At 37.9% G+C, this 12,418-nt stretch overlaps 1 protein-coding gene across 3 annotated transcripts in view; it reads right to left on the bottom strand.

The window, feature by feature from the left end:
• LRRC1 (leucine rich repeat containing 1) overlaps positions 1 to 12,418 on the bottom strand; it is a 129,642-nt gene that overhangs the window by 42,074 nt on the left and 75,150 nt on the right. For all 3 annotated transcript variants that reach the window (XM_055330819.1, XM_055330821.1, XM_055330820.1), the window contains exons 3-4: positions 6,775 to 6,853; positions 2,819 to 2,908 (exon numbers count right to left, since the gene is read on the bottom strand). In XM_055330819.1, coding sequence (XP_055186794.1) covers positions 2,819 to 2,908; positions 6,775 to 6,853 — 169 coding nt within the window. The remainder of the gene's footprint in view (positions 1 to 2,818; positions 2,909 to 6,774; positions 6,854 to 12,418) is intronic.

Below are 12,418 nucleotides of genomic sequence, written 5' to 3'. Positions count from 1 at the left end.
TATTGTGCACTGAGCCACCCAGGGAAGCAGCAGTCAACTCACAGGAGCACCACAGAATACTCTACACTTGACAGAGACACAGCAGTCCTCAGCATCTGTTAGACACCATGTGAACTGCAAGCTCGGATCATTCGGTTTCTACACCAGACAGCATGACATTCCTTCAAGGACATCAAATCTTTGCAAAGCTGGGTTTTCAGTGACAAAAGGCAAGTAGCAAGTGAAAACTCAGTGGCAGTGTGTGGAGTAATGGAAACATGGGACTGGAACCAGAAGAGTCATGCTCCGGTTCCAACTTCACCACCAGCCATCAAACTCTTCCAGTTACCTGACCATTGACAAACCAAACACACTATGGGACAGATGCCCACTGGTGGTCCTGGCTTTGAGGCACTGCAGTTGGCTTGCCTTAGATAAGGCTTCACTCTCTCCTCCAGGCTGGACACTCCTGCCCATCATGAAGGGGCTCATGTCTTTGATGAATCCATAGCTTTCCTAGTTGATGCCAAGTACTGTGCTAGGTGCCGAAAAGAGAAATTGAGGTCCCATTTTCAAAAGGCAGACCCTGAGGTGGCTGAGTCATTTGACCAAATAAGCAGAGTTAATTTCTACAACAACTCCCACTTGAGAATCAACAAAGATAATAGTAAGTAGGATCATTCAGATAGCCATTTTGTGTTCTTTTCAAATGTTTTTGGAATATCAAATGTTTGTGCTCTATTTACAAAACCATACTATCTCTGAGTAGTTGTTTGGTTACTAAATATTTGGTTTGGTGCTCTAAAGAAACCATTTGGGAATCCTCTGGGAAAGTGAAAAATTGTTTTCATTAGGAAAGTTCATAAGTTTCAAATAATGATTTGCTTAAAATGTAGTATACTTATGCATATATGCTATTTCCTCAACAATTCACCACCATTTTAACTATTTCAATGGTTTTTCCAGCATGGTCTAGGAAACTAGAGGTGCCCCATACTTTCAAAGAGTCTGTTTTTTGTTTCTTTCTACTAAGTGAAAACTCGTTACTTTAGTGTGCATAAATCTTGAATTCAACAGGCAGAAATCAGAGGAAATCAGAGTCTTTTGGTTAAAAAAATAATAATCAGAACAGAAAACTCCCTACTTCCCATTTATTTTCATAAATGGACCTAATAGGAATCAGTTGATTCACTTATCTGCCCCATATTCTTATTTCCTGGGTGATGATACACCACAGGGTTCAAGTTCAGAGTGACAGTTTATTTTGGAAGCAATCATTATACGTAAGGCTATAATAGTAACACAAGATGATTCAGTCTAAAATCAAAACAAAACAGAACACTACCCTTATTACTGACAGAATATGCAGATACACAAGAAATCCTAAACATTGACAAAAACAGTTACAGGTACTAACAGAAAAAAATGGAATAAAAGATATGTAATTTATTCTAAAATGATTATTAAGTAACATTTTCCGTTAAAACAATGCAGTGGGGAGTGAGAGGGGCACTTTTGTTTAATAAGAATATACTTTCTCTCAAAGTATTCAGCTTTAAAAAAAAAAAACACATGAATCAGGGGATAGAAAGGGTGAACACATGGGCAGTGGTAGGCTGAGAAAGAATGGGAAGGAGGGTATCAAGGGAGTTAGATTCCAGAGACTCCTGAGAAGGAAGAGGAGAAAGGGGGTCAGTTTAGGTATTCAAATGGCTATTATATTCATTAGAAATATATGAATCCTGACACGGCAAAGGTGGTACATCATGAAATCCACAGTAAGACATTATTGTTCCTTCTGCAGTAGATACCAGAAACTCAGGGTGTACTGGGGGCTTCCTGTCTCCTTCCCCTCCTGAGACGCTAAGGACACAAATATGCATCAGCAAGTCTACTGGCAAAATGTTTAAACAGCTTGCATCTCAGAAAAGCATGAACTTGCCGGCTGTAATGGGTCAGCCGGTTGTCTTCCGCCTGCAGAGGAGGGGGAAAAGTTGTCTGTGAAAAATAGTCTACTTCCACAGACCCTCTGTGGAACAGACATGTGTCAGATACACTGCAGTTCTCAAAAAATGAAGTTTCTGTTTTGTCTTAGAACTCAGGCAGGACAGGTAAAAGCAAGGGAAATCTTTCATGATACTAGGGCACACCGGTCCACTAGCATTGGCTGACCATGTTGGGCTTTTGCTTTTACAAGCCATCAGCCTGACTTAACCCACTGTATGTTCTGGAGGTATGAAAAAGATCTGCTAAGATAATTCAATTAATTCATACGAGGGAATGAGTAAGAGAGCATTTTTATTTCTTGCCATGGCCATCCTCCCCGATCTCTAAGCCAGGAACGTGGAAATGTGCCCATCTCACCCCATCTGTCTCCCAATTCCACACCTGCTCTCCAGACACACCATTCCCACGCACTCTTCTCAGGTCTGTGATACACACACACTGGCAGACACCGTGGTTGTCCAGGGGTACTTACTCCAAGTTTTCAATAAAATCACTGAGAATGCTGCTTCCTAACAGTTTGTATGACCAGGGCTACTTTGTTTGCTTAAGTTAACTACTTTGGAATCCATAGGTCTAAAGAACACATCCAAACAAATTAGGTTTTTTACTTATAACAGGTAGCATTATCCTTTTTCACCATTAAAATGTAGGGGCAACTGAAAGCAAAAAATACTGGAGTCCAGCTAAGATCTTTCTTGAGGGTGAGGTTCAAGATTGGATAAAAGGCTTTCTGAGTAGAAAAATAAGAGCTGTAAAAGAGAGGGAGGCTAGAGTTGACACTCTTTCACTCTTTCACTCTGATATACACAAACCTCATCACATAAAAACTTACTTGCCAATATTTTCAGGCAGGGACTGCAGTGAGATGTCATTTACAGAAAGACATGTCAAATTCTGTAATTCAGGAAAGCTTTCTGGAAGTCTGAAACAGCAATGACAACAAAATGTCATTAACCGAAAAAGAAAAGCACACATACAGTGTATACTAGACATAAATATAATGATTTATCCCATATGCTAATTAAAATAACCTCCTAAAAATTACATTATAAAAGGCATGTTTGTCTTGTCAGCCTAGATAGAAGACATTGATAAGGAAAAAAACCAAGGCTCGGTTTCCCAGAAGTAGAGATACATGATAAATGCTTGTCAGGGTGATCCAGAAATAATTACAGAGGAAAGATACGGAAGCTCTCAGAATAAAGGAGAAAAGATGCTGTGGCACTGCCCAGTGCCTCATGGAAGAAAAAAAGACAAATAGTTGCTGTAGTTGCAAGTGTCTTTGAGTTAAAACACCTTATTGATCAGCAGAAAACAAAGAGAAAGTTTTGCCCACAAGATTATAATAAAACACAGGACAGAAACTTAATAATTTTTTTCTGTAGATTATAAGACCCAGGATAAAGCTATGGATTATTTAGAATTGATCAATTGACAGCAATTGCTACTTTCCCAATATTTTTCTTTTAACTTGATTTAAGATGCCAGTATATGTTTCACTATATTCTACATAAAAGGAAATTTTTTATACTTCCCTTAAACTCTACTGAAGAATGAGGTTTAAAAATAAAAGTATTCAAAAACTTACAAAGAAAGTTCATTTTCAATATTTTTATGGTTACCTTCAGTAACCGAAGGAAAAGGAAAACTAAAGTTAAAAAGATTTAATTGCATCTAAAATGCCAAAGATCTTTATACCTAAATCTGCTGATACAGATAACAGAACACATGACTCTTTTTTTTTGGTGGGGGGAGTGGAGAGTTCTTGCTTTAGTGATAGTCTCCACATTTGAATCTTTCATTTTTCCTCTTTCCAAATTCCTTTAAAAAATTATTTATTTATTCATGAGACACAGACAGAGATAGAAGCAGGCTCCCTACGGGGAGCCCCTTGTGGGACTCTATCCCAGGACCCTGGGATGGTGCCCTGAGCCAAAGGCAGACACTCAGCCACTGAGCTACCCAGGCATCCCTCTAAGTTCCTTTTTTTTTTTTTTAATTAATTAATTAATTTTAAGTTCCTTTTTTAAAAACCAAAATCTAGGTTACTGTTTGACATAAAATATAGGTAACTTCAAACTTCAAAAGCAAACCCAGGGCCTGTAAGATGAGAGTTTTAGGTAGGATTTTATTATCGCTGAAATACGTTTCGACCAAGTTGAAACCTCTTCCATAGTGTAACAGAGGTAAGATTTTTTTTATTTTATTTATACTCAAAAAGATGCAACTTTGTGTGTTGCCTGAGTTCACACCTTAAAGTACATACCACTTTATAATTTTAAAACTAGCTAAACTGGGATGCCTGGGCGGCTGAGCAGTTGAGCACCTGCCTTCAGCCTATGGTATGATCCTGGAGTCCCAGGATCGAGTCCCACATTGGCCTCCCTGCATGGAGTCTGCTTCTTTCTCTGCCTATGTGTCTGCCTCTCTCTCTCTCTCTGTCTCTCATGAATAAATAAAATCTTAAAAAAAAAAAACTAGCCTAACTGATCTTACATATAAGGAAAATGTATTTTTAAATGGCTGACTACCTTTTTTTTTTTTTTTTTTTTTTTAGCTATTATAGCATTAAGAGCCAAACTGGTGTGCATGAGGAGAAAGTGCAGACTTCAGGCTGGGAGAAGGGAATTTTATTCTGAGCTACTGCTCAGAGGTTGCATCATCTCAGGAGGTCATTTAATCTCTCAGTCTTGTTTCTTCAGTCGTAAAATAATTAGGTCAAACTCAATAATTTTTCAGGTCCTTTCAACTCACAGATAAGTCATCTTAATTCTTAAAAGGAATGCACCTGCCAAATCAAAATGGCTTTACCTGTAAGAAACCTCCCAAATATGAAGCCAGGGTAAAAACTGAGGAAAGCCTCCTACATTGTAGGTGTGTTCTGGTCCAGAGAGTTTTGAGATAATGCTAAAGTCATGTGTCAGCAGGCATTAGAAAAGGAAAACTAAAGAGGTAGAAAAAGAGATTAAGCAATTGAATGTCTAAAAAACAAAAAACAAAACACACACACGTAAAACCTCCAGGGCAGCATAATGAGTATTTCCCAGCTGCCTAACCCTACAAGCTGCCTTAAGGATAAATAGCTTAGTTCAGTTCAAAGAACACTTATAGAGTGCTTACTCCATTTCCAGAAATTAAGGTATAGCTGGAGATAAATACAGAGGAAGGTAAGTTAACTTTCCCAGTCTAATTGGGAAGTCTTGGTCAGAGTGATAACTTAAATGTAAATTTTAAGGCTTATAAGAAAAGTATGCATAGAACATCGGAAGCCTAGCAGGGGGGAATATGGGGAGTAAGTAAAGGCTTTCCAAAGAAAGCCTTTGGTATGTACTTTAAGAAAGCCCAGCTGAATGTACACCTGTACACAGGAGTGCAGAAAGAGCAGAGAGTAAAATAAATGATCTATGAGCACTTTATAACAGCAGGGCATGACATCTGACAAAGGCAACCAAGGGCAATGAACATGGAAAGACAGACCAAGTTCAGATACAGGGCATGGGAGGCTGCATAACACCTGGAGGAGCTAGGGCTTTATCTTAAGGAACAGGGAACTACGGAAAGGTTTGAAGAAGAGGGATAACTGTATGGACGATGGTTAAGAAAGAAAACAAGACATGAGGGCAGTGATGAGTTATAACTTACTAGAGTTACTATTTTTCATAAAAACGATGTTATTAGTAACATAGTTGCTGAAATTCAAAAGATGAAAATAAAAAAATATTTTATAAAACATATTTACAAAAAAAAAACATATTTACTTCTTAAAAATAGCAGATATGGGAAAACAATACTACATAAACATTCCCTAGCACTCCATACCCAGAAAGACCAAAGCAATGGGTGATATGTATCCTAAATTTTAACCTCATCTCAATTTTCCTATATGCTTTAAAAAAAAAAAAAAAGAACAGAAGGGAAGAGTACATTTCTTCTGAGGTTGCTTACAGAGCCTAGAAATCATAGATATGGACCCACCTGGCCTAGATATACCTCTGGAACTCTTCCCGAAGACTGTCTCTGCATTGCCAGGTGGGCAACAATTCAGCTAACCTGGCAACATAGGTACCTGGAAGCCAGTGATGAGTGGCCTCATGACTCAGTGAGGAGCCACCAGAAGAGGCTCACAACAGTGCCACTCAGCTATGCCCCCAGGCAGTGTGCTGTGTCATACTAGAAGGAGCAAGATTGGAACTAGTAGTAAAACAGTGATAGATGGCTTCTTTATGTGGAGGAATAATCCCAAAGAAATCCTCATAGCTATTGCTGTAAGGAAATAGTGGTGCCTGCAGAGTGTTTGTTTGTTTGTTTGTTTGTTTGTTTTAAAGGGAGAGTTGGAGGAGATCTGAGATAGTAAGTATGTTTCATTACTGGAGTGGAAAAAAATATCCCTTATTAGGACTTTTCCTTGGATAGCTAGAGGGTAAGCTCTCTGGGAGTTTAGAACTCAGTCTTATCCCATAAGACAAGATAATTGATAGCGGATTTATGAACCACTTCAATGCTTCCTACTGCTTCAGAAATGTACTCCTCATTCCTGTTTTATATAGTCCACCGTGCCTCCCCTCATTTGCTACCAATATCCTTTCAATGTTCCATCAATAGCACAGTATGTCTTTCATTGCACAGTGCAATTTATAAATAAATATCTGTGAAGGCCAATCATGATAAAGATAAAGATAGCCATCCCTCTAGGTACCTCCACGATGGGTGACCAGGTTGTGTTCACGGCTTGGTTCTTAAAAAGGATATCCTTAGTACTATAGACAGAAAAGCAAGCAGAAAGGTTACCTAGTCAGTGGGTTTCCGCTGAAGTCAGCTATCTGTAGTGCTTTACAGAATGAGATGCTTTCTGGAATTTCAGGAATATCTGTAGGAACAAAGAAAACATCTATCATTTACCACCATTGATTATAGTTTTTACCATCCTCAAGATGGACCAGTCACAAGAGATTATCTAGTAAGTACTACCTCTGTCCAAATGTGGCATAGATTTCTAAAGTATCTTTCTACATTTATTTTATATTTGCTTTCCTAATAGAAGATATCTTAGTAGAAGCACATTAAAGAAAAAAATATTAAAAACCCAACACACATGGATGGACCTTGAAGGCATTATACCAAGTGAAATAAGTCAGAAAGAGACAAACAACATATGCTGTGGAATCTTAAAAACAAACCCCTAAACAACACATGGGAAGAGGTCAGACTTGTGAGTACAAAACAGGGAAAAACTGGATGAAGGTAGTCAGAGGTATAAACTTCCAGTTTTAAGACAGGTAAGTATTAGGGATATAACATACAACATGATGCCTATAGCTAACATCGCTCTATAGTATATTTGAAAATTGGCAGAGGGATAAATCCTATGAGTTCTTATCACCAGGAGAAAATTTTTTTCATTTCTTTTATTGTATCTATATGAAATGAGAGATGTTAGCAGAGTCTCTTGTGGTGATCATTTCGTGATATATGCAAATCAAACATCATACTGCATACCTCCAACTTATATAATGATGAATGTCAATTATTTCTCAATAAAAGTGGGGAAGAAAAACTACCACTAGGTCTCATCATCCTATCAAAAAGTCACTGATGGCATTCTCATAATTCTCTTAATTCTCACTATTTTCACATAGTTGTATCAGGACACAGTATTCTAGAGTGTGCATTTTTAAATTGTGGACTTTCTTCTTCTGATTATAAATGTAACACTTTGGAAAGTACAAAAACTGCCAAGAAGAAAATAAAAACCACCAACATTTCCATCACCTAGACATAATGTTTTACTCTGATATATTTTTTTCATTGTCATCATACACGTGCACATACACAGTATATATAAATAGATTATATTTGAAAATACTAGATTCATGCTGATTTGGGGTTTTTCTCACTGTATATTATTTTACAAACTTTTCCCACCTTTAGTTGTCCAAATAGTTCACCGTTTTTAATGGCAGAAAACCCACTGCATACATTTTTATACTTCATTTAATCGATCCCTCATTGTTAGACATTTAGGTTGTTTCCAAGTTCTTGATGTTATATTTATATCCATTTCTGATTATTTCCTCAGGCTAAGCTCCCAGAATTGTAATTACTGTGTTGAAGGCATTAACCACTCTACAGTCCTCGATAAATACTATTAAATTACCTTAGAGGAAGGCAAGTTATACCTATTTATATTCCCATCAGCCATCACAAGGTACCTAATTCAACATCTCTCCTCCTTTCTTTTTCTTACTTTTAAAAACTGCCAATATTGGGGCACCTAGGTGGCTCAAGGTTAAGTGTCCGATTCTTGGTTTTGGCTCAAGTCATGATCTCGGAGTCATGAGATCAAGCCCAGCATCAGGCTCCAAGCTGGGAATGGAGCCTGCTTAACATTCTCCCTCTCTCTATGCCCCTCCCCCCAACCTGCACTCTCGCTTAAGAGAAAAATAGCCTGCTAATATTGTTGGTAAAAACAGTCTGGCAACATTTTTATATTCTTTTATTACTAATGAGACTGAATATTTTTCCCTAGGCTTACTGATCACTAAATATTGGGATTTTGAAATGACCAAAATTGTTATATTCTTCTTTCCCTTGGTAGGAAATGTGGGGTTACAGCTTTTAGGGCTTTAAAGGTTTATTTCATAGCATTTAATTTCAAGGACATATTTATTTTGGACATATTAAGGCCTAAAATAGAAAAAGTTCTCCTGGTCTCATTCTGTTTCTTCTATAGTTCTACAAATGCAAGCTGGGCCAAAACATACCCAATATTTCTCAACTGGGGGTGGCAGGAAGAAGGGAGAAATAAGGGGGAAAATGGATGCCCTGGTCTAGCAAACGCAAACCAATCAGAAGCTACTTTTAAAATGCTTTAAGTTCAAACTTAAAAGCCAAAATCATTTAAATTTGATTTAATTAACATTCTTGTTACACCATTTTCTGCCGTGCATGGTCATGTAAGACAAGAACAAACACAATGATCCTAGTTGCATAAATACAATAGCAATACACACACACACACACACACACACACACACACGAGTCTGGAATGGATTCTTAAAACACATAAGCATTTATAGGTCCTGAGGTACAAATACACTGGTGGGCCCTTTTAGATATATTATCTTATTTCACTTCAACATAAATTATTTTAACTTCTATTGTAAAAAAAAAAATGGACACTAACTCTCAGAGAAAGGAAATAACTTCCTCATCATTACAGGCCTATTCCACTGAGTGCCTGACCTTCCCATACTGAGATCACAGCACTGTCGTGCTTAAGAATGAATGAACATACATAAATCCATTATAGAACAAGCATGGCTATCTATCCAGGCAAGTGAGGCAATAACATGCCATGGCTTGCTTTGGTCTGAAAGGTGCTGGTTGTCCTGTGCATGCCATGACAGTCCCTCTTTTGCCACTTCTTCAGGTCTGGTAAGCAGTTTTGTTTTGTTTTAATATTTTATTTATTTATTCATGAAAGAAACACAGAGAAAGAGACATATGCAGGGAGAGAAGCAGGCTCCTTGTGGGGATCATGACCTGAACTGAAGGAACTCAACCACTGAGCCACCCAAGCATCCCTTGGTGAGCAGTTTTTATAAGATTGAGGAAAGAGGTGCACATATCATGCCAGTTGCCTCACAAGTGTCAAAGAAGATCAAGTCAGACACAGAAATAAATTTTACAGCAACATGCTGCTCTACCCAAAAAACAAACAAACAAAAAAAGCAAGGAAAAGAAAAATAAGAAAGGTATATCCATTTGTTACCCATCTTTAATATTTCTCAGAGCACTAGAAACATCACCAAAGCCTGGGAAGATGGGCCTGTCAAGGGAACATATGAAAAGTAGCTATGAGAAACTCTGGTCAGGGCTGGTCTGCAATCTGGAGATTTGAGAGGAACAAAAGCAACAGCCAGAGAATAACATGGCTGGACTCAGTCCACACAGAGCTGACTGTAAGGTCTGGTCCTATGTAAGGAAGGCATTCCCTCCTTAGGATAACCTGCTTGTATACACAGAGAAGCAGCAGATGAGCAAACAGAACACAGGTCTCCTGACTCCCAGGACCCATTTCTTTCCACCATATGCACACTCTGAACTTGGAAGAAAAAGAATGTATTTGCTTGTACAAATAGAAGCTACAGACAAGAGGAACACCTGGGTGGCTCAGCGGTCAAAGCACCTGCCTTCAGCTTGGGGCATGGTCCTGGAGTCCTGGGATGGAGTCCCACATAGGGCTCCCTGCTTGGAGCCTGCTTCTTTCTCCCTCTGCCTGTGTCGCTGTCTCTCTCTGTGTCTCTCATGAATAAATAAATAAAATATTTAAAAAAAAAAAGAAAGCTATAGACAAGGATGGCAATGGTGCGGTTTGAAGAGTCCTGAGTACTAATTTGCTTTAGGTTATTAAAAATATTAGAATAAAAAATTAAGGACAGAAAACATCTACTCAGTCTTAAATACCCAGCTGAAATGTCATATCCTCAGGGACACCTTCTATGGATCCCAAGATGAAGCTGGATTCCTCCATTCTCAGGCTTCACCTTTGTGAGATCTGTGACAGTTTTAACAATTGTTGGCAGTCCATCTCCCTTATAAAACTCTGTGCTCATTGGAAAGAAAGACCTTGTGGGTCTCATCTGTCAGTTTCCCTACAGCTGACACAGTAGTGAACTTAAGCAGTACACAGGTGACAAATGAATGGATGAGAAGCTACCATTACTAAGCCCCTGCAAGCACTCTCTCATTTGAGTCATGAAATATCCCCATCAAGTTAGTGTTATCTTCATTTTACCAGTAAGAAAACTGCTTAGTGCCAGATCTCTGACAACGGGAATATAAAGCATACAGGTTATTCCCAACTGAAATCCCCTTTGATCCTTAAATTTTTTGCTCAGGACAAATATGAGGTTTGAGAGTAAACATATAAAAAAAATACATATAAATAACACCTTCTCATGAAACCTAGGTTGACTATCAACTTCTTTAAAAAACTAATTTGAATCTTCACCACCACTCTTCATCACCAATTCTTACATTCAATTTTGAAATCCTTCTCATATTCTCTAATTACTGTTCCTGGCCATCTTTTTCTGTCTACATCTATTGTTTTCAACTTAGTTCAGGCTTCAATCATCTAGATGACTAGAATATCCTCTTAAATGGTCTCTACCTGTATTCAATTTGTCCTCTATCAAATCCAAACAGCTGTAAGAGCAATCTGCATCATTTTTGGGGGGGTTGGCAGGTTTGAGCCCTCAGGCAAACTACTTAACCTGCCTGTGCCTTAATTTCCTTATCTGTAAAATGGGTCACTAACAGACATATTTTTTTTAAAAAAAATTAATGCCAGCACATCATACCTTCGGTGTTGCACAAGTTCAGAGAAAATCAGACAAAGGACATTTACACTTTGAACCAACTAAATAAGAGGAGAAACCCAGGCACAAATGGCATGCTGAATGCAGTGAGAAGGTAAGCCCTGAGGAGAGACAGTACAGTATGAACTTCAGGATATCAACATGGGAGTAAACGGAGAGAAGGCTGAAGCAATCTCTTGATAACAGATTACCAAATGTCAGATTGAGCTATTTACAATTAATTTGCTAGACAAGGAGTTTCCTCTTCTATAAAGAGGGGATAATCACCTCCGGCTTAGGGCTGTCCTAAGGATAAAGCAGAGTAGCATGAATGGCCCTCTGACCTCTTTCATTAATATTTGAGTGCGATCAGTAGAGAGGACCACTGGTTTTCATTCAACCCCAAATAATCCGAAGAAGAGTAGCATTATTAATAGAGAAGAGAGGATTTAGAGGGCTTTTGCCATTGTTTTAACTATATGAGAAGTAGTAATGATTAGCTTCTGAAGAAACATGTATTTACATAAAAATATTAGAAATAAATTTTTTTTTATCTACTCATTAAGGAATATATCCCAAAACTTCTACTTGCCAGCATTCAGTTGAGTTAGAGCTTCTATAGAAGGCGAAACAAACAAAAAATTTTAATCATATTTTTCATTAATTCAAACTGGCTTTGTCTCTTCTATGTCTAAGAATAAGAGCATAAAATTTGATAATTTACAAAATGTCTGAGAATGATTATAAAATTAAGTAACCTTTTCCCTACAACTTTCTTAAGACAGCCTTTAATTTGGACCCACTCTAAGTAAGCCATCATTATTTCTGGATTAGAATTCCTTCAAATTAGTGAGATACAATTGTGCTTAAAAAGTAAAACTAGCTAATCTGTAGTTTACCAATATGACCATTACTACTGCCTGTATACAGGAAATGGATAATTACTCCTAAACTCTGTCAGTGCAAAATATCTTCAATACCACCAGGCATGCTGGCACCATTAGCCCCAGGGCTTCTGAGACAGAATATAGCTTTTACCACAGATATTATCACTTAAAAAGTGATTTAAA

This window comes from Nyctereutes procyonoides, unplaced genomic scaffold (genome assembly GCF_905146905.1).
Source record: "Nyctereutes procyonoides isolate TBG_1078 unplaced genomic scaffold, NYPRO_anot_genome, whole genome shotgun sequence".
NCBI lineage: Eukaryota > Metazoa > Chordata > Mammalia > Carnivora > Canidae > Nyctereutes > Nyctereutes procyonoides.
Note: the sequence above shows the minus strand (reverse complement) of the source record. Positions and strands in the feature narration are given on the sequence as shown.